The sequence below is a fragment of the Antedon mediterranea genome, chromosome 1, assembly GCF_964355755.1.
Source record: "Antedon mediterranea chromosome 1, ecAntMedi1.1, whole genome shotgun sequence".
NCBI classification, from domain to species: domain Eukaryota; kingdom Metazoa; phylum Echinodermata; class Crinoidea; order Comatulida; family Antedonidae; genus Antedon; species Antedon mediterranea.
Window position 1 is genome coordinate 5516800 of NC_092670.1, and position 23150 is coordinate 5539949.

General features: G+C 32.8%; 2 protein-coding genes across 2 annotated transcripts; one reads left to right on the forward strand and one right to left on the reverse strand.

Annotated features, from left to right (window-relative positions):
• Nucleotides 1-150: 150 nt before the first annotated feature.
• On the reverse strand, nt 151-18058 carry LOC140054384 (phosphatidylinositol 4-kinase beta-like). The gene is made up of 14 exons (XM_072099362.1): nt 17913-18058; nt 13881-14514; nt 9152-9269; nt 7874-8121; nt 7593-7765; nt 6937-7027; nt 6609-6751; nt 6200-6424; nt 5627-5785; nt 5013-5195; nt 4632-4897; nt 4044-4176; nt 3730-3856; nt 151-3283 (listed from the first exon to the last, which is right to left on the reverse strand). Exons 2-14 carry the CDS (start codon nt 14410-14412, stop codon nt 3099-3101), a joined length of 2583 nt encoding a protein of 860 aa, XP_071955463.1. The 5' UTR covers nt 14413-14514; nt 17913-18058; the 3' UTR covers nt 151-3098.
• A 349-nt stretch (nt 18059-18407) lies between these two features.
• LOC140054511 (uncharacterized) lies at nt 18408-22882 on the forward strand. The gene is made up of 5 exons (XM_072099530.1): nt 18408-18511; nt 19155-19933; nt 20233-20376; nt 21209-21354; nt 22153-22882. The coding sequence occupies exons 2-5, from the start codon at nt 19174-19176 to the stop codon at nt 22303-22305; spliced, it is 1203 nt and encodes a 400-aa protein (XP_071955631.1). The 5' UTR covers nt 18408-18511; nt 19155-19173; the 3' UTR covers nt 22306-22882.
• Nucleotides 22883-23150: the final 268 nt, after the last annotated feature.

The window sequence follows — 23150 nt, forward strand, 5'->3', positions numbered from 1 at the left end:
ATGTATTGTTGTCTAAACTCGATGAGTCACCCACCCCAATTGTACATTACTGTATTCAAGGGCTAGGCAACTCATAATAATAAAAGAATAACTGGCAAATTTAAGGCTAAACAATACATTCAGTAGTACTATAGTATTCTGTAATGAATAAAAAGACTACAACTATTATTCTGTACTTGGTCTTTTATTGTTCATTGTTTTTTAAGAATACACAAATCTAACAACCTTTTAAACTACCTGCCATCATTATCTCCAACCTTGGTGTGGTAGCATTGATCATTGTCATACTGTATATCATATATCAATATACTGATTTCATACAAAATAAATATTTGATGACGATACTTTCTGCTTTATTTTCATTGACCGTTAATTTACCTGGTCATTTCATTTACACCTGCGTAGGTGCTGTACTGATCGAGTGATCGCATCAATTAAAAACACACAACATATACATACCACTTCAATTTACCACCAATTTTTGTATTGAAGTTTACACACACATTTCAAGTTTCAACAATACAATATTTTCTCTTTTTTTCCCTTAATAAGAATGACAGTAAATACAATGTATTGATTGTAATGACTGGCTGTTGGAATGAAATGCAGATATGAAATTTGGTTACATTAAAAAAAATACACCTATACAGTTGTTTTTCTTTAACATGTATGACACAAATGAACTTGTCTCAAACATTGTAAATGGACTTTTCATAAGTGCAAAGGTTTTCATTTTACAAAAATGACAGAACTGTTATTCCACTGCAGTAAATTTTGAATGGGAGTATCTTTATAATATGTTAATTTTTCAGTGAAATATAACTATATATTGTGTAGAAGTTCCAAGTAAAAATCTATTTTATCTTAGATATACAGTATTTGCCATTTGGGTTTGATCTGGGAAAGCACATGACATCAGTGTGTTGATCTCCGTAGAAATGTTATTTTTAAAGAGGAAATATTAGGGTTATAGGGTATTTCCTGAAAAACATGACAACCCAGTTGGATATTCTGCATGAGCAACAGAAATGCATATGTACTACAGCAACTGCAGTAGAATTGATAGCAAAAAAACTACAACACATAAACACTAACATTAATCTAATCATTACAAAATTGTTCCCATCCCTATTCTAATATATTACAGTAATAATTGCATTTATACGCCAATATATATTAACTAGTAGTAATAAACATTTGTACTGTACATGTATCAGCTAATTTCAATGTATACATATTTTACAGTAATTGAGCACCAAAACTGCGCATGCATTGTTTGAAGATAATTACTAAACAGATACCATCATATGGTATGATTGCATTGTAAAGCTTTTTCCCAATTCCAAATCAGGAAACGTTCTAAACTAAAATTAACAAGGATTGAAATATATTACAGATTTTAAACTGGAGTACAATGAATGAATTTTTAGATTACAAAAAAATAATATTAATACAAGAAAATGGGACATTTATTGTGCATGCTTGGTAAACAACTTGGCCAAATCCTGAAATCGCAGTCTGTCACAGAGGCTATCAGAACATGGTACTAATTGGATTTCATTGTGCAAAAGTTGTTTAGCCTTTAATTACATTCATTTTTAAATTTGGCATAGAGCTAGATTAATGATGTAGCACATGTTTGTGAATCTTTGTCAGATATTAGTTGTGCTTTATTGCCTTTACAAATCGACAACAATTATCATTGATGCATTGTATTATAGTACAGTCTGTTGATAAAAACAACAGAATAAATTATAACAAATAGTCGCTCATCATCATTACAATTTTCAAGCCTGACAAGTTTTGTTACAATTTGGGTTAAAGTATTAGCAGATAAAAATAAAACTTAACGACATATATAATATATTATAGTTGTTGAACAGAAATTAATATGGAACTGAAACTACTATTTACATACACATTTAGAGTAAAGAGTAAGCCCAGCTCAACAAAAAAAAAATCCCACTTTTGTAATTTAATAATACAATTTATAAATATAATGGCCAGACAACTGTTTTCATTGGTAGATTAAATACAAAGGATGGTTTCTATGTGTTATACATTAATTTTTTTTATACAGTAAGAAGTTTGCGACAGGACTGTTCCTTTTGTTTGAAATTTACCGAACACAGACTTTTTATTAAATGGGATCCCCAAACACAATCTGTAGTGTAAGGCTCTATTACTTATACAGAACATACTGTATTTTCAGGTTTTTCCTAAATCTTTTCTAACAAAGTTAATTGCATTGTTTAAACATAATAAAAAAATATATATTTCATGCGATTGATATTGTGGAAACAAAAATTTACAGATAAAAGTAAGAGTACAAATAATCTAAAGTCATTGAAATAATAATACTACTTATTTCCATTCTTTTAAAAAAAGAAGAAAATGAATTAATCAAATGTACAGTTTACTCTTAATAATTAGGTATAAACATAATATATTTATGTATACAAGTTATCAACAATGTATGCATTCATATCAATTAGCAATGGATAAATTATTAATAAATTATCACCTTTTGTGAAAAAGCTTTTCAATCTTTAGAAGCCAAATTGTGTTGTATTTGTTCAATACCCCATTAAACAATGCTTGTTTGTGTTTGCTTCCTCCACAACAAGATTGTTTTGTTTCTTTCCTTCATTCTCTATTGCCTCTCAATTTTATCACAATATTGCTCTCGAATGTTACTCTATAGAAAGACTAGATAGGTTCATGAATTTCATGAAAAAACTGTTTTTGTGGTCTACTCATTCATTTTGAACACACTCCAAGTAAGCAAATTAAATTGGAATTTTGAATCAATTAAACTGAATGCTTAATGAATAAATGCTATCAAGGCATCATAAACCATTGTATGGCTGTTTTACAGTATGGAAGTACTGTAACTGCTGTATATTCTTGTTGCTAATCAGAGTTGATGTTTGTGTCAGTTAGTAGGCAACAGACTTTTACTGTTCTAGTATTCAGAATACCAAAGTTATATTATTAAATGTTGTTGGCCCAACTGAAATAACCTCTGACCTAAGTATTAAAGGTCAAGCTCATGAAAGCAATCACACAGATGCTTATGCTCTTTGTCTTTTGTTCTTTCACAATATACCATTTGTAAAATACTGAAAGCCATCGTAAAGCCTTGTTGTTAATGAATGCATACTTGACTCAACCATGCTCTCAACCCACAATTGTAATTGTTCTTCAGTCAAGTTCATATGGAAGCGATCACGCAGTTGCTTTACAGTACTTGATCCTTGCTTGAAACATGGAAGATGTGAACCTACAAAAAGAATAAATAAATTGTATTTACAAAGTTTAAAATAGCAGGAAATTCAGCTAACCTTTGCAATGGAAGGAATTTTAAGACCTATGGTGATCAAGCCTTTGCAGTTAAACTGTGGAACAATCTTCCTAATCCAATTCAAAATGATATCAAAGTTTTTAGAAGCTTTTTAAAGAACCATCTTTTTTGTTTATTTTTCTCCAATCTTTATTTTTAAGCGCTTTTGGGACAAACAATCTGTTGATTGTTAAAAGCTCTATATAATAAATGTTACAGACATACATTACATTCAAAAGGTGCCATCTGTTACAAAGTTAAGAAGTTGAGGTTGTGGATGTCCTTAATGTTTTAAGGGGTCATCATTAAACATTTATGGGATATCACTGACAAAATTATCTATTGTAGGCCTTCAGACATTCTTGTCAATGTCAGCTATAACTTACCTACTCCCATCTGCATAATCTCTACAAGTTGTATGATCTTGTCTTGGTGTTTTCTTGCTGCTATTAACCCTTGTAGCATTAGGATCTTGTAATATTCAAACATGTCACTTCCAATACCACCCATTACCTGAAAAATATTTGTTGTAATTAAGAAAAATTATTCTATTCTTTTTAAATGTTAATAATTTTTTTTTGTCAAGAACAGCCTGGTACTGTGTGATCTAGAATTGAACCAGAAAGAAGGCAACACACTTATTACCGTTGTCATACATAGTAAACTATTTAGACTTAAGAATTTAACTTATCAAGTTTACCTCTACAAATTCTGGTGTGAGCTTGAAGTGAGAGCTTTCAAATCCTAGGTTACGAGGTGATGCAGTCAGGATGAAGCCAAAGTCAATATGAAGAATATGACCTTCATTATCCAGAAGAATATTGCCATTGTGTCTAGATAGAAGAATGGAAAATGTACCTTTTAAATATACTACAAATGTATCATGTGCTAAGGTAGGTTAGTTTATTACGTAATGTAAATACAATAGACTCAATAGAGTTGTGGGATGATTCATTATTTTTTAGGAGTTAATTTAGAAATGTTAAAACAAGCTTGGGGAATATATTGTTGAAAGGTTTGCATGGCAAAATCAAATGTTGATATATCGTTTGTGGTACACCACATATATTAATTCTGAAAAGAACTGTTGAGTTTCTCCCTTGCGGAAAACAATTAATCCTTCCAAGATTAACTAGTTGAAGTTCTGGTGATTATATAGTCCAGTGTCAAGAGAAGGTGATGGACAAATAGCTGGAAAATTTTTTAGGTGCCTTCAGCTCAGAAGAACAAAGATTGTTGAGATGCTGGAAGGTACTTAGGAAGTATGACAATCTAGAACACTGCCTACCTGTCCTTCACTTGGATGAGATAGCAGAGAAGACAGTATGCAGCGCAGCTTTGCACAAAGTTCCTCTGAGCATTCAGGAAGCCTTCAGTGTTCAATCCTCCAAATTCTTGCATGAAGTAGTTCAGTAATGACACCTTGCTATTCTTCTTGATTTGATGAAGTGATACAGCATTTAAGACGGGCTCTATCATGCCACTGTTGTCAGATGTCACAAAGATGCGGTATGGCTTGATCCATAGTGGAACACGTTCTTGGTCCCAAATTGTCTATATTATAAAAACATGGTCTTAGGTTTACGGTAATTCATTAGTATTATAGCAGTAGTATAATATACCACATACAATTCACCTATGTACAATTGTACAGAGAGTAAAGTGTTACCTGTAGTTGTTTCAGTAGTTGGTAGGCTAAAAGTTCTTGTCTAAGATCATCTCCACATTTGATGATGACAGAGAGCAGTTTCCAGTTGGGAAGATGTCCATATGGAGATGCTTCACGGATCCTTCGCACTTTCTCATCCCATGGTTCCTTGAGGGCTGCTGCGGAGGGGTCATCTGGGTCTCGCTAAAATAAAACACATAATAATCACATTAAAACAATGTCACAATAAATTTGTTATCCTAGTGTGGAAGGATATGTTGTGTTGTTCATTGTTTCACACTGTCAAATTAGATCAGGAAATACCAAGGGCATAAATGGACAGAGAGTTATGTTCACTTCTACAGAAATTGGAGGATAACCAACAACTCCGATCAGAGGATTTTACAGAAGCTATCTTTCAGGCAGGAAATCAATTAAGTTGACTGGAAGGAAAGTAGATTTGGTGAATTACAAACAGAAATTAAAAGGGGCTAGAAAAGAAAAGGCACATTGTATTGGTGTTGTGCTGAAGAGATGGAATACATTCTGAGACAAGATTTTGGTGTAAAGTTTATTAAATTTAAGTGTGTTAGGGGAGGAGTTTGCACACCTCAAAAGACAAAGATCATTGTTACCTTGAATGTCGTCGTAGGCGTTGTGATATATTGACTGAGACGTCTTCTGATATCAGCTGCTGCTATGTACACCTCTTTACTGTCACCACTTGTTGTACTGTCATGTGACAGCTGTGATATTGTATCACTTGGAGTACTCTTCTTTGGAAATGGATATTGCTGAAAATTACAATTTATAATGTTTACAATACAAAAAAAATATCACGATTGTCAGGAGGACACAAACTGAAATGAACAACATTTTACAAACTTTTCTAAATTATAAAATGTAATTCGGAAGGCACACAGGTAAACATCTCAGCAGTATGTCTAAAGTGAGTACATTTAAACACTTATAAATGCTTCAATAAATCTCTAGTAACAAAGAACAACTTTTAGCTTTAGTTAGTAGCAATCTCAGTATTTCAAGATTCAAGATTCAAGAAATTTTATTTGTCCATAAAAATGGAAATTCACTTTGCAACAGCAAAGCATGATTTGTTGGGATGCTTCCACTTGAAGGCATATAGGTCATAGACTATACAGTTTGTGGTATTCAGGTTACCTAGGTACAAAGTAAACTGGTAGACTTACAGATAGAATGTCATCCTCATCCTGCAACCAACAATCATGATCAACATCATTGAGATGATAAATGGAGAACGCACATGGTGATACGGTTGGATCGTTCTCATAGTCCGTGTGAAGGTTCTCTTCGGACCGAGTATATCTAAGAGTGTTTTCTAAGATTTTCTTTGGTGTTGGGGATGTATGTTTGTTTTCGCATTCTAGCACCTCTACATATATAAGGTAAGGAGCCTAAAAAAAAATGTTTAAGTTAAAAGTAGCTTTGTAATTCTATCCATGTTGTCTTTACCAACTCTAATTACACCTATGACGTGCAATCGTTGCCAAAATACCAAAACGAAACAAATATTTCTGAACATTTTTATAATATCTATTTCTGTATAGAATTACCACCTAGTGGTAGTAAAGTATGTACCTTATCTTTCGAATTGAGCACCACAGCACATGATTGCGGGATCCGTACAATGTGATGGTTCGGAATATCCATGTTTGTTGGAAGCCATATCCTGGCTGGCAGATTCATGTTTAGCATGGATAGCTCTGCAAACAGACGTGACACTACAAGAAAAGATTTCAATTAATTAGTCGTCTGCTTTAAAGGTTTAAAAGTAATAGGTTAAAATCCAAAATTAGATTTGATTGTGTTTTAATGTGGATATGGTGTGTGCAGGTAAATAAATACATCATTAGTTGTGAGTGGTACAATTACAATACACATATTCATAAAATTTAAATCTCCTTACTTCTCATATCTCGAGTTGGCAAGCCTTGTAATCGTTTCCCAATATTCATCAAGGCGTTTACAAACTCCAACATAGGGGCAAGTCTTGGTGCCTTTGGAAAAAAAAAATAGATTTACTATCACTGATAATATACTTAACTCTAAATGTGCAAAATACTTACTCAAATAGAAGTATTTGTTAGCAGCTGGGGTTAAAATGCTTTGCAAGAATAGAGTGTACAGTATTAAACACTTGTTGAAGCCATTGGGGTTCTGTCAATTCTGGTGGTTAGTGGTTGACCCAGAAAAACATTCAAAATGTCGGACTAGCAAGCTTCTGACCACCACTAACACTATCTAGGAGTTCTACTTTTTGTTATCACTGATAAATTATACATATGTTACAGTATATCGCAAAAAGTAAATGTGTATGTTAGTGAGAGAAAAAAACGTTTTCCATGACTATTTATATTTTAAAAATTTCCCATGGTGAGATAAAGTCATAATGTCTCACTAGTGACCTAGTAAACTAATAAACTAAAATTATAGTTTATTGCAATAAAAGATTATTCATTGAACCACAACTAGAATTTCCTGCAGAATAATGATAATTTTAAAAGCAAAATGTTGTTCTGAGGGTAGGGTATCCAACCTGCTATGTCCAGGGTTTAATCCTACCTTGCATAGGCATTCCTCCAAAGTTTGTCTTCCTGTAATCTCATTTAGCATGCTGGTTGAGCTATCAAAGCATGTACATCCATTACAGAAAGCCCTGCCGGAACTCAGGTCACCAAGGGTCAAATCCGATTCACCTACAGGACCAGAAAGCTTGGCAAAGTTGCATGCCTTGTCTAGGGTCAAAATATAAATAATCAGGATTAACATTATTTTTTATTTTAAATCATGAGCAATGTTAATTGTTACTTATATCACTAAAATGTAAATGAATGACCCATTACCTATGAAAGATGCATCTGACCTTGACCTGCTATGGGTCATTGGTTTCTTGACGGGCGAGTTAACCAGTTGGTTGAAACCAAACTTCAGGAATCCATTACTCTTACTATGTTTTGAACGAAGCTCTTCAGATAAGATTAACCTCCGTAACTTGGTTGCCCGTGAATGTTTTTTAGAGACAAGGTTTCGATCAAGGTACGCCCCTAGCAACCATGCCGTTTCTAAGGAAAAGTCGATACTGGCTTTACATCTGGAAAATGAAATATAATACAAATTTATAATGTACTATGTTAATCATTAATTGACCTAATTTTCAATATTTTATTTAATTTAAAATATGAACAATTTGTTGGCGCATATATATATATATATATTTAAATCAACAAGCAATAAATTCAATGTATAAAAGGTCATAAATTGAAACAGAAATCCATAACCATTGACAAGAAATAATTTATATTTATCATATGATAATGTGTTGTGCATGCAAGCCATAAAGAATAATAAAACATTATTTACTGTTTCTGTAGACTGATGCCATACAATTTAATAATAGATTTTGATTCATCAATAATTGGATAGCAATATCATCAACACTTTAAACATGCATACTGTACAGCACAGTAGATTTTATTTATTTATAAAATGTTTTTTTTTTTTTTTTTTAGCTTTTGATGTAACATTTATTTAACCAAGTAATAATGACTTTAGTTAAAATGAGAAGAGCTTTTCTACACCTGTTGAATACTGCAGTTTTTTTCATCTTATTAAATTACATGTACTTTACATGCTTTTTTCTCATAATTGATAATGATTTTTCTCATAATTGATAATGATATTTTACTTTGCTGTATCATACAGGTAAATGTTAAACATTAATGGTACAGGTATATGCAAAGCTATTCTAATTGCATAATAAAACTCCAAATAATGAGAGGGAAGCCATGATTCGATGTTTGATCTTTATTTGATCATTATCAGGCTTCCCTTTTCACTGAAAATTTCAGTTTTATACTAAGTTTTAAACATTAATCGCTGCATTATATTGGTTATTCTAACTATTTGCATTCTCTTTTTGGAAGAAACTCTCATTTTCATTCACACTCTCGATTCTTTTTTATAATAAACAAATTATTGTCTGGCAAAAATCAGGGTACTGTAAAACTACAATGTTAATACTGTATATATTTATTTTAGAATCGGCAACTAATTGCAATTGCTTGGTTATAAATATTAATTAGTAATATTAATGCTAGACTTCTCATAGCATACTACTATACCTTGAAACTATGTACGGGTGCATGGACTCTGCTAACTCAGTCATGTAACAGTACATATTCAACACTTGTGATAAGTAAAAATCAAAATCGGATTCTTGCAGTGAAAACAGTTTATTACCTAAAATAAAAGAAATAATTATTATTAATTCAGGAAGTACTGCTGGTAAAACAATTTAGTTACAATGATAAATATTTATTAAAATAGTTAGTTTGTTTAATTTGGGCAAAATGGATGATATTACTCATATGGTTTTATAACATTTTGATACCAAAAGCAACCCTCTATGTTTGCTATTATTAAGTGGTTCCTTTTGCAGCAGTCTAAGGTACTGTTTTACAAGTTCAATAGACTATCCAAGCTTGCTAACAATGTGCATGTGATTAATTTTAAGAAGGAACTAAAGTTGATGGTGGTAAACTAGATTCAATTCTTTTGGCATATTGCCAGGGATTGGCAAATAGGCAATCCTTTCACATGACAAAATTGCACATAAACACAGTCTTATTCTATGGGAACTCAGTGGAAATGTTTTTGGAGGTGACTTTTAAACAGATTTAATGGGGCCCTGGGACAGTCAGGCATGTACCCCTTAGTTACAAAACAGGACCCTGGGATCAAGTACTGTAGACTACAGTACAGTAATGTTGTTCACACTCTTTAGAAAGAAATTGAAAACAACATGTATCATCAGTACCGGTAGTGATAAAACTTGTTTAATTAATGCCTGGTGTTTACAATGAATCATTAGAATTCTATGAACCTCACTGGATATGGGCTTGAGTGACCACTGTAAAAATCACTTGACAGCTCACCAAAAAAGAGTGTTTGTAAATTCATGGCCTCTACAATCTGCATTTTTTTTATGATGGCACAAGGTGAAACAGCTGTCCTAATCAACTTGCAATCCACCAGGACCCTGGGAATGGTACAGTAGCTACTGTATGCGCCTCAAACCAACAAAGGAACAGTGGGATTGGTAGCAAAATTAAGAACTTGGCCTTAATAATTTGTGTGGAAAATGATCTGTGTGAATCTGTGTGGTAAACAAGTTCACCTTCTATAACCTCGTCTTAAAAATAATCCCTATGCTTAAACTGCAGGATATATTCTATGCCAACTATTTAAATTCTCTTTGGAGAGCTAGAGATACATTTTCAATTTAAGTGCTGCATGTGAAGCAAGCACACTGTGTTTTGAGTAGGGTGCTAATTAGTGAAATGTCAAAGAGGTTGGGATACTGATCAACATGTTTACAAGTGGGCGTCATGCATGAATGGTCACAGTGACATCAACCTCATGCTTGAGTAATCATAATACCAGGACATGATTTCATTTTTTTTTTAGTAAATTTTAATTTTTAATTCTATAGGCTCTGTTAATGTCTGTCATGAGGTTAGCAATCATACCCTCTAAAATGACAACAATCTTGTTTTGAAGGTGCCTACTATATTTATTATTAAGATAATATTAATGCATTCATTAAAAGGGTGTAGTTATGTTAAAAAGAATACAGTTACTGTAAACCACAATCTCCTTAAATCGTTTTAGAAATCAGCTCAGATAACATCTCTTGAATTTATTAATATTTGCAGATTTAGCTTTGAAAATTATTTCACTTGACTTCAACTAGTAAAATCAAAATTGACACGTAAGCATGCTAATGGACTGGTGACACGATTACGTTTTAATTTAAACTGACATTTCAGTTTCATCAGCGGTAATGTGAATTTTGTCACATCATACAAATATGTAATTGCCATGTTAGATTGTGCAGTATAATACCACTAGTCTAATATGCCATACTCAATAATAAACCATTATTCTAAAATAAAATTTTGCCTTTTTTCACTCATTGCAAATATTTTTTGTTATTACCGGTATGACATTCTCAACCATACCACAAATCTAACTTTAGGAGTGCTTATTCACCATGCAAACCTTTAATATTAATTATAAGAAATAAAATTTCAAAATTCATGTACAATTTTATCTTTAAGTTCTTTTGTCAATAATAATAATAATAATAATAATTAAATTTATATTTTACAGTTTTAAACTAATGCCAGCCACTGATGATATAATAAAAATTACAGGCATCAACTCAATTGAAAACATGCAAGGTACGGTAAGTACTGTATTAAAAAACAAACTGTTCTTTTTAACTTCCTGATTGCAACATGCAACTGTTAACATACTGTAGGTTCTACTGTATGCTGTGGTGTACTGTCATTCTGTAAAGCATTGACACAAACCTTTCCTGTACTGTATGAACAAATATGTCAATCTCATTTTGTTTATATAAAAATTGGTAATTGTGTAACAACAATAATATCGAATGATGTAATCACCACAATACTCTGCATATTGTACTGTACTTGTTGGCACAGGTTGTACTATACTAGTACCACTGTACTACACAGGGAAAATTTTCATTTAAAAATTTTGTTTAGCAATATTGCTAATCAAACTGATTTTTAAGTCCAGAAACATAGTTTTGTATTGTATTTTTTGCTACACAATTTTCAAAATGTGTAGCAATAAGGTTGTTTTGTATAGCTTTCTGCTACGCTACACTGGCGAAAATGTTCCCTGATACACTCAGTAAATTATGTCAGAATTGCAGTTGTCTTGTCCAGTGGTTTCTAATTACTGTAGTGTGATTGGAAACAAACAAGGTATCTATCCAGGTAAAAACAACACAAGGTTAACAAATTAACCTTGTGTTGTTAATGAAAATTGGACTTTGAAGATGTCATCATTCAAAACACGAATTTGAAAAATCAAGGACAACCCTAATGTCTTTGGTATTTTTATTGCTTCCCTCTCAGGTCGTGTTCGTACGGTGGTTAAAATAAGCGCTTAATTTCACCCATGCCTCGGGTTATAAATTGAGCGTTGTTCGTACTTGAAATATTTAACCGCTTAAATGCTTAATCGACGAATCACAAACCGGAAATTACGTTTTAAGGTCAGTTGTCTTTACAACCTACGACCCCATTTTCGCACGCTAGTTTCGTGTTGTATATTTTTTACTCGCGATCTTTCTTTACAATAACAATTACTTGCTACCTTTTACACTGCTTATCCTTGCGACAAACCTTATGCCTCTTAACGCCGATAATCCTGCCGAAATATGCCTTCTCCTGACGACCATTATTTTACTCATTGACGAAGAATTTGAGCCCAATGTTACACGACGGAAACACCACCGACCAGCGGCTCCCCGACCAGCTAGGCCTACTAAGCGGTCTACACCAACAAGGACAGCACCAGCTGACGATCGCTCTCGAAGCATGTATGGAAGAGCTTCGTAGGAGAAATGACGGGCCTAGGCAGCGAACGTTTGTCAAAATTTGACACATTGCCTATATCGGAGATTTATTATCCTCGAAGGCCGAGTATAATTGGATTATCGCTGAAATAACCTGCAAATTTGGTGAACATTTTACCTCAAATTTTTTGTAGCCTGAGGCAAAAGTTAATTGGATCACGCGAACGGAAATCGGGAATAAGCTGGTATTTTCAACCCCTACGAACAGGCCCGTAGTCTCTTTTAAATTTAAAGAGTAAATCATTTATTATCTGTAACTGGTACTATAGTATCTGATAAAAAAAACAGCAATACTGTACATTAGTTTGTTAACTGATTATAAATTGTCTTATTTGAACACTATTCATTTTACTTCAGTTTTGAAAAGTCCTGGTTCAATACTGTGAAAAGTTGAAATCCACATTATGAATTTATTATGCACAGATTTAATTTTTAAATAAAATGTGTGACCCTTGGTGGAATCATGGAGGAAATAATACAGTATATTTCCTAAATTCGTCCATGGTGGAATGGACTCATTCATCAACAATCCTAGTTTATTTTTTAGTTCCAAGTTAGGAATGGTCACAAACCACACCTACCCTTATTTGATTAATACATTGCAACCCACAATACAGTAAGTACAGTAAAGAACCATTACAGTAAATAATGCCCATTATTTGTTGTATTTGTAGTTTTAGTAATCAGGGTTTTTACAGTTTTACATACAGTACAGTTATCATTTGATGGCTATAGGTAAATAGATAACTGCTATGAAAACAGAATCATGGTTTGTACTTGATAGAATATTGTATTCCCACACAGTGAGTGTTGATAAAAATCAATACAATAGACCCTATTCTCACCTGTAATGGGTGACGCAAGCAGGTAGACAATTAAAATAACAACAATGGAATCTACAGACTGTAGGATTCAACCTACTGTACTGTAAGTTGTTGACACTGCTTAGTCACCACAGAGGGAATTTCTAGTTCCATTAATAAACAAGACTTATTACTAATTTTCGACTTGGTTCTGCTGTGAAAAAACTAACCGATTATTAGGTGTGTACTGTAAGTAAATAAACTTCAGAAAGCAATTTTATGGTAGGAAGTACAATAGGCTATTAAAACGCGAACAAATTCTTTAAAAACAGTTTTGGTAGATTTACACCAAAACTTATCCTTATTATGATTTTTAAAACCAGTTCTCAACTGCTGCAAATGTACTGTTCAAATAGTTCTGTAGTTCCAACACTCAATCAAATTCAGTTTAATTTTGTCCTGTTTATGCTGCCAAGAACTTGAGGATAATTTATTAACAGAATAATTATTTATCCATTACAGTATTTTTTCACAGCATAAACAAGCCACTACTGTTTTTTTTTTCTAAAGGCCAAAAAATAATAATTCACTCACCTATATAGCTCTGTACACCAGGTTCCTTTGATTTATATAAATGAGTTATTGTTATAGACATATCTAAGAGTTTTGATTCAAATAACCGCAGGAGCAAAGACTCCTTAGGTGGTGGAAGGTCTAATGATTTCCGTGATTTTCTGTCCTTTTTATTTTTGGACTTTCGCAAGGATGCAGTCCTAGATGGGTCATCTTCGTCCATTTCATGATTACCATTTAAATGTCCATTCAATTGTAATTTCATTTCTTCAAGTTTCTGTGAAATGTCTGTTTCCTCCGCTATGTGTGTATCCACAATTCCATTGTACCCATTGTGGTGTCCGTTTTGCATCGGACCATTTTGTCGGACAGCTAATTTTAAGTCCGAGATAACATTACTGGCTTCAATTACACCATTTTCTCCTCGACCATTAGAAATAATATTAGTGCTCTCCTCACTGATGCCATTTACAAGGGGCGGCATACTATCCTGACCATCGCCCTCACTCTGTGGTCGGAAAAACCGGAACGGTAGTGATATTGGCGATTGCATTCTTGTTGGATCTATCTGTGTGCAATCAGAAGACAAACCAATTCTCTTGCATTTCCATTAATAATGTAGACCCATAGAATACAGTAGAAGCTTCAAACAAATCTGAAATTAAAAATACTATAAATATTGGACACAATAATAACTTTATTTGAAAACGGAGAACTTGATCACATACTGTAGTACTAGTAGTGTTTTTAACAAGGCTGTTTCAGTACAAACTATTTACAGTACTGTACAAAAACTTGACAAATAAATGCAAAAGAAAAAAAAAACAATAACAAAACGAATAAGTAAACCACTTACAGTACGGTAGTCCAATTAACCCACACAGCACACTCCCCAATTCATTCCACCCTTTACTTTAGACTTTACAGAAGTGTGTAACTTATAATCTCTTTAGTATCCTATGAGTGGGTAGAGTTTTACACAGTTCATTTTTACTAAAGAGTAAAGAAACTCCATAGAATTTGAATACTGTTGAAATAGAGATTGACATTGTGAACTTACATCCTGGAAATAAAAGAAATATTTCAAAACACAAGAGCACTGTACTTTCATTCCAAATAATGTTTCCACTTAGTTTTTTTTTACTAAAATCTACAATCATTCTTAAATTTCAATTCTGGTTTATTTAGGCCAGTAGACAGATGGCAATGTTTATTAACTTTTATAATGAATTTCAAAATGACAGCATTAATACCTGTATCAACATTTGATAAATTTAAGTTTTGAATGGCTAGTATTAAATACGAATTGACAGAAACATTAAAGAATCTCCAAGTCTGGCTGTTTTGGCCAATTAATTGTGTACAGTTAATGATGAAAATGAAAGGCCACCATGCCTAATATGAGAAAAACCCAGCTCGCTTTTCATGTGGGTCATCAATTTGTCAATCATTAATGTTTTATTTCCTAAAATTAGCTCTTGATGTTCTGTAGGTAATACTAATAGTATTGTGAACCCTGCCAATGGTTTAATGCATGCTTGCCTGTGTCTGAGATGTAATACAGTGCAGTACAAACGTTTCCTTGATCTCTGTTGCAACAATGGCATACATAGAACTTAATATTGAACACCTTTATGTTTAACAGTGTACAGTAGATTAGTATTATATTGTAAACACACACAGTTGAGATAATTAATAGTCAGGCTTCAGGGCATGAAACAAGAACAATAGGGTAAGTACTAAGTTTGAAAAGTTAAAAGATAAACTTAATGGATGACATTGACAATCAAGTGAAAATAGAAAGTCAGTTGGAATACCACAAACAGGAGTCACCAAACCACAAGGTTATTAACAGTACAGTAGCTGAATTGGAATATAATAAACAAAATAAAACAGACAAAATAAATTAATACAAAGCTGGAAATCCCTTCAGGGATCAACTCAATTTCTAGAAAATGGCCTTCTACATATTTAGGGATCACAAGACAGCAGTTTTAATAAGGAAAGTGACCAACTTCCTTGTTCCTTATGTGGGAGTCAAGGAATTCCTCAAAATCCCACACAAAAAAAGAGTATTTTATTGAAAATATTTTACAACCATTCATTTTGTTGAAATTTAAATAATATTTTTAACTTGTTTTTATTTCACATACAGTAGTACTTACTAATGTATTAACTGTTCTTTTTACAGCATAAGATGTTTGTCACTGAATGATAAAGCGGGAGTCGACTAATGTATGACATTTATAAATATCTATATGATATTTAATATCCATAAAAAAATATTGTATGGTTGGTAGTGACAGCATATTGCAATGTAATAAAGGTGAGGGTATGAATTTAAAGGCAAAGTGTCAGTAGCATTACATAAAAAACAAAAACATTGTCACTAAAAATGCAAAAAGTTACAAACAAAATACTGTACTGTTTTGGATGGGCCAACTTTCATTCAAAGTTTTATATTTAGCCTAAAGCTATAACAAGGCTTACCAGCATCATTTCAACCAACACCAAGGCATCCATAAAACCTCTGCTGGGTACCTTTTTAACTTACATCCCTGGCATTGCAATATTGTATCCTGGGAAAAGGCCAAAGGGAAATTCCAGTCTTTTACAGATTAGGGATATAAAAATAATATTTAAACAAATTAAATTTACTTCAAAATTGTTAAAAAAACTTAACACATAAGCCTGACATAAGTAATCTTCATTTGAACTATTTCATTAATTTATTACGTTATTTCCTGTAGATAATTACTCTTTTTATTACAAAAATGGTACTTTTTTACAGCAATTACTGTATCCCATTTTTAATGTACAGTAATTATGATAACTTTTTCATGGAAAATCGCAGCAGCCTTTTGGAGAGGGATTTTAGAATTGGGCATTTTTGGAAGTTTCTCAGTGAATCATAACAAACAATAAAAGACCATGACCTTTGCTCTAAATCCATTTATCAATAGTTCAATATTGGGTGGTGTTTATCTTCTGTTGCAACATCAGCATTCACATGCACAGTCTACATGTGCTGTACATGTACACGTTAAAAGATACTACTCTACTGTACCCCACTTTCCCATTAGAGCAACAAAGTCAACTGCACTATTGGTAGTAAAGTTAAAAAGTCGTTCCTAATATAAATGTTAAAAATAGTCAATCTATTTCTAAAATAACTAAATCTAACCATCTAAATAATTCACTCTCAACTACTACAGTACTACTATTTTAAAAGAAAAACATTAAAAAATAAACATTTTTAATGCAGAGAATCAATCCAGCAACCCCTAGGCTAGGGCCATAGCAGGGCTGCAAATTAACTTTTTCAATTGGTAGCACCAACAATTTTTTTAGTTCATTGACAACTAGCCTAACCCCCCAAACCAACGGCGCAGATTCATTTTTAGTAGTCGTAGTGGGGTGTATAAAAATGAAATACTTTGCGAGCAACCTTTTAGGCTGGGGGCCAGGGGTTATTTATAGGTTGTTTCAATCGATTTCTGAGCTGAGCACATAAAAATTCCGCCCAGAAGAATGCAATTATTCTGGGTTACGCACTTTTTTTTAAGGCACTGGTCCTGATGCGCCACTGAACTGGTTTATTCACAAAAGATTTATTCTTCTTACTGTACGTAGCCTCGTAATTTCCATTTATAATTTCTGAGGCTATGTACCACACCCACCCAGCTACCACCACCACTCTAGCAGTAGTATAAAAAAAACCAATTAATTTGCAATTCAAACAAGAAAGTTTAGAAAGAAGAGTAAACCACGATATCATCAGTGTAATTCATACATCTTGTCCAGGCATATGAATTATGATGATGACTAGGCCTAGCCCTACTACTAGCCCACGACCTAAAGTATAAGTCTCGGCGTATGATAGCCCTCAGAGAGAGCCACTCCTACCGCCGATCCAAACATCGATCCCCTGTGCACACCGGTTTAAAAAAACAGGATCAATAAATCTCTTGCCTAGCAGCTAGGCGGCGGGCTGCTCTGTGTTTTGTACACTGACTTATCCTACATTGCGAACACCGTCAGCATAAAACATACCTTTAAACCTTGTTAGCTGTACAATATTTTGTTAATTCATCTTATTGGATCCTAGCTGCTAACTCCTTACTCTTCAAATTAATTGAAATAAATCGATACTTTGATACTATTTACAAAAACCATAGTGGACACTCCTCTCTCTCACACACTCCGCCGCCGCGACAACAAAACACCACACAGACAGAATTCGTAATTTTTTTCCATCAATATGATGACGTCATTATATTACCTTTAACCTTTGCGAGATAAATTCTGAAATAATTTAATTAAATATTTGTTTGTGAAATGAAAAATAAATAAATATGTTGAATAGATAAATTATAAATGTGTGTAGCATTATACCAATTTTATAATATAAAATGCGTTTACGTATATTACAAACGATATTATTTGAAAATACACTTGTTTTTAAATACGTTATACAGTATCACCGGTGATGGCGCTATATTTGTAAACAAAACCTGCGAAAACCACACCAACCAACCGGCGGCAGTACAAAAAACACATTACGAAATGCAGTTTATACTGATCTTTTTTGTACCATTAGAAAAGTAACATGTATATACTGTATAACTATATTAGTACCCGTAACGTTTAAAGTAAGTCGAGTCGAAATTTTTAATATTTGTTTACATTTATTTTAGGCTAATAGGGCCTATGCCTACTATCTAACTAAAACTAGCTAGCTAGGCTAGGCCTTCTACTCCCCTGCCTGGTAGGAGGCGGCCTAACTACACTAGATAAAGCTAGATTAGTATAGTAGAAGTGCATATAGGCCTAGTAGGCTAGCCTAGTATTGATTTAGCTAGAGCCTAGAGTACTACTGTACTAACTAAAACTCTAAATATAAAAAGAGTTGACAGGATTAAATTTGGTAGATTTTTTCATTTGGTTTGCCTTTTGTTGTAATATTGGCCGAAACATCAATAATAGTTAACAAGCATCCATTATAGTATATAAAGATGGTTATTAAACAGCCTAGAAATTGTATAAAAGTGTTCCAACTTTTTTTACACAAAGCAGGTTCACAGAAGATGCCACAGTCATCACTTATGACTTATGTGTGTTTTTTGTTAAAATCTTTATCTGTGATTTGTCTGTATGTATAGATAAAATTATTTATCTTCTGTCCTTCATACATAATGATGTTTTTAAGTGCAATTTTAAATTAAATATACTGATATTATGGAGTGTTATCAATCATTCATTTTGAGACAATTTGTATTCTCTATCTTCCTATAGAAACATTTTTTCTGTATTGATGGCTGGACCATGTGCAGTGTTTATGGGAAACCTAAATGATGAATGTACTAAAAGTGAAGTTTGCTCGATGATTGTGTATGTGTTTAATGAGGTGTTAGGCATCAACATAAAGAAGGACAATGTCAATGTTTCCCTTTCATATCATAGCAATTGTTTCACTGCAACAATTTTCGTACGAAACGAAATCTATCAGAAATTGGTGGTGGAAAGTCTGGATCAGACCATGGTTCCTTCCAGATTGATCAAGAAAGGACGACGATTAAGAATCGACTATTTTCATGCAGGCCATGAAAAAACCAAATTCGCAAATGACTCCATTTTGAGTAATGAACAAGATAAATATAGTCAGAATCATGATGAATTTAAGGTGGTAAATTACAGAAAACGAATGCGTCGGAAAAGAAAGAAAACAGCGGATAGTCAAGCGAGTACATTATCTGTACAGAATGTTGCTGCTGTAAATGGTGTTAAAATAACAAAAGATCACCACAGTTCAAATCCATCTGGTGATGACCAAAGAATACATAGCAAAACTTTCAGCAATAAAATCAACAGGTTAGATTTTGTTTCAGACCAGCTTGATAAAGTGGACTACCTTATTAAAGGTCAACAACTTGGAAACGAAAATCGTATGATGGAATTCAAACGTGGTGGTGGTGACTACCTTAAGAAAGTTCTCAAGACACATGTTGGAAAGTACATTAGTGGGTTTTTAAACAGTAGTGGAGGAACACTTCTTGTTGGTGTAGATGATAAAGGTTTGTTTGTACAACAGTACTTACTAACAGTATTATACAATTCTACAAAAACTTGATAACCTGGCTGGTTGAGGTGGCTATCAGCACAGTTAAAAATACCAACAATTGCACAACAGTCAACCATGCATTACCATTTTTTCTATCAGCACATCAGCATAAGGTTACTGAATGTATCCTCTTGCATATTACATCAATATTTTTGCATTTTAACAGCAATTGAAGAGTCCATTTTTACCACATCCATGTTACAATTTATTTTTTTCTTGCTAATTTTGTTGAAATTGTCTTTTTCACTGCAGGCTTTGTACAGGGAGTCTCTTTAGAACACAAAGAAGAGGATCTTGTTAGAATTGCCATTGATGAAATCATCAATGCAATGGAACCTGCTGTACCACCAAATGTTTACTCAATTTCATTTATTCCCGTTAGAGATGATAGAACATGTGAGTGTCCAGACTTCCCAAGTCTCCCGATAATTGTGACAGGTTCCCAAAAAATGGTCTACAGTATGAAAAAAACATTCTGATAATATATATATATTATTTATCTTCTACTAAATGCCCGAGTTCAAGATCCAAGAAAATGTTATTGTCTGTATAAATAAAATAAATATACAGAAATTTGTGGTTCTCGGCAATAAAAGTTATATAACATTGTAAAAAATGACACACAATAACAATCAAACATCACAGACACATAAAAGGTAGCAATAAAAAGTCATTAAAAGTATATTTAAACAATTGAAATTTGCTTTAAAATGTAAGCCTACCGTTACAATTACATTTGATATAAAACTATGAATGCTATTTGTCACAATCAAGTATCAATTTCTACAAAATAATATTCTCATGGCAAAAGTCTGATTCCAGATCTATTTTAAATCTAATCTAACTAAAATATAAAATACGTTTCCCAAACTAAATTTTCAATCTTTGTCTGGAATGCACTTGACATCTGTTCCCGCATCTGTTGTTTCTATAAAAGCAGATGCTTGTAATAATTTTTGTTTTCCAATTTTTAAAACACCCTAGAGCATTGTTTGGCTATATTTAATAAATATGTTTCATAAATTCTCTAGATGTTTCACTTTTTCAAGTTGAGACCTCTGCAATGACATGTACTGTTATCTTCAACGTGGAAGCCCTTATTGCACAAATAAATAATCCTAATAGTACAGTAATAATCCTTGAGGCTGAACAAATTACTAAAACTTTGTTGACATTACTGTATGTACACATTACTAGATAGTGTAACCACATTGTTTTTTGCTTTTAGGCAATTTAAAAGTAATCAAAATCACTGTAAGTGCTGGTACAACTACGATGTTGTACTCAAGTCCAAGTGGAGATGTGTTTATCAGACGTGATGGCAGCCTACAGGGACCTCTTAAAGGAAAAGATCTTCAAGAAATGTTTCACATGGTAGGACATTTTTCCATTCTATCTTTGTTTATTGTTCACAGATAATAAAGTTGTTTTATTGACCGCAATTAAAGATCACATTTGTTGAGGATCACATGAAGTCCACATACTTTATACTAGTAGTCAGATTTTTTTTCATTTTTTTCTTTTAACTTTTATGTGCTGCTGGTTTTCTGTTAACTTGCCATTCATGGTTTATATTATTCCCTATGCAAAAGTTAAGTTTGTTTATATGTCTACACCTGTTTTGAAATACAATACACCATGGAGAAAATGAAATAGAAACACTGCAGAATTGTACTATAGTACATTGAATAATGATTTGATAATTACAGTAGTTGTTAGTGGTTATGAAGTGACATCCTACTATAATACATGATACATGTTAATAACATTTCATACCACAAGGGGACAGGGATGGTGAATCCATTTGGATTTAAACACAAAAGTCAAGAATGAATGTTGGTGGCTTAAATCTTTCATAATCTTTTATAATACCATGTACAGTGGCATTAGATTTATGTACAGTACCTACTGTGTACAGTAGTATGCAGGGAAAAATTTCATTTGAAAATTTTGTTTAGCAAAATTGATTTTTTAGTCAAGAAACATAGTTTTGTATTGTATTTTTTGCTACACAATTGTAGAAATGTGTAGCAAAAAGGTTGTTTTGTATAGCTTTTTGCTATGCTACACTGGCGAAATTATTCCCTGGTATGTCCATTGTATGATGTGCATAAAGGAAAACAAAATATATTTTTTCTCTAGTATGCTGTAACACAATTGTTTTTTTATTAGAAAATTGAGGAAGATTATGAGAAGAAAGAAGCAGATCTTAGAAAACAAATTGATATTCTGGAGAGACAACTGGAAGATGTTAGTTTAGGTCACACTAGTACAAGTTCAGGGCAAACTAAAGGTAACAAGTCAGTAGTTTGTATAATTATATGACGTTTGTGTCAACTAGCAGTGGTAAACTCAGGAATTCTGGATTCAAGAAATTGTATTGGTCTACTTAAAATGGAAATTCATTTTGCTTGGAATAATCAAGACAATAAAACATCAAATTGCAAGAATGGTCATTCTGATTTGACAAGCCACAGGAACAATGTACATAACGAGGTTTGCTGAATAGCCATATGGAATTGTCATCAGTTATTTATCTTCCAGTCTAACAGCAGGGAAAGTAACTTATAAAGATTATAAATATCGATAAGATGTGCATGTACACATTTTTTTCTTAGGCCTTAGTTGATTTGTTTTGATACTAAAAGAAATAGATTTTTGTATAAAGAAGACAATTTGAGGTTCTGAGTAAAAGAAGTAGTAGATGGAAAGGGAAGAAATGACCTAAATACTGAGGCCATCAAACAGTAGGGAGTATTTGGGCTACCATTTATTTATAGTTATTCCAGGATTTCTGTTATTTAAACGTCTGAAGCAGTTTCTGAAAAGAAATAATGTAGTTTGTTTAAAGCGTTTCATGGCAATTGTACATACTGTATTTATAAGTGTTATTTTAACACATATATTTTTACACAAATGTAAATATTCAATACATAAACATAGGAAGTTGGTGCTCTTTTTAAACTTACCTAAATATTTTAATTAGATAGTTATGTAAAAGAAATGCCCAGTAAATAGCTACAAATGACTCCATCAAATTGTGACAAAGACAATCCAGACTAGGATTCCAATTCCCTTTTCCTCCTGGCGGAGGTTGCAACTCTTGTTTTGACAGTTATTGGTTGGATGGCTTATAAAGTTGATGAAAGTGAATTAAACTATTTTTATAC

Coding starts and splice junctions, on each gene's coding strand:
- LOC140054384 (XM_072099362.1), bottom strand. CDS start 14,412: ATGCAATCGCCAATATCACTACCGTTCCGGTTTTTCCGACCACAGAGT. Junction 8,122..9,151: donor CACCCGTACATAGTTTCAAG/GTATAGTAGTAT, acceptor TTCATTTTCCAG/ATGTAAAGCCAGTATCGACT. Junction 6,752..6,936: donor GCCAACTCGAGATATGAGAA/GTAAGGAGATTT, acceptor CTTTTCTTGTAG/TGTCACGTCTGTTTGCAGAG.
- LOC140054511 (XM_072099530.1), top strand. CDS start 19,174: ATGGCTGGACCATGTGCAGTGTTTATGGGAAACCTAAATGATGAATGT. Junction 20,377..21,208: donor CGTTAGAGATGATAGAACAT/GTGAGTGTCCAG, acceptor TTTTGCTTTTAG/GCAATTTAAAAGTAATCAAA. Junction 21,355..22,152: donor TTCAAGAAATGTTTCACATG/GTAGGACATTTT, acceptor TTTTTTTATTAG/AAAATTGAGGAAGATTATGA.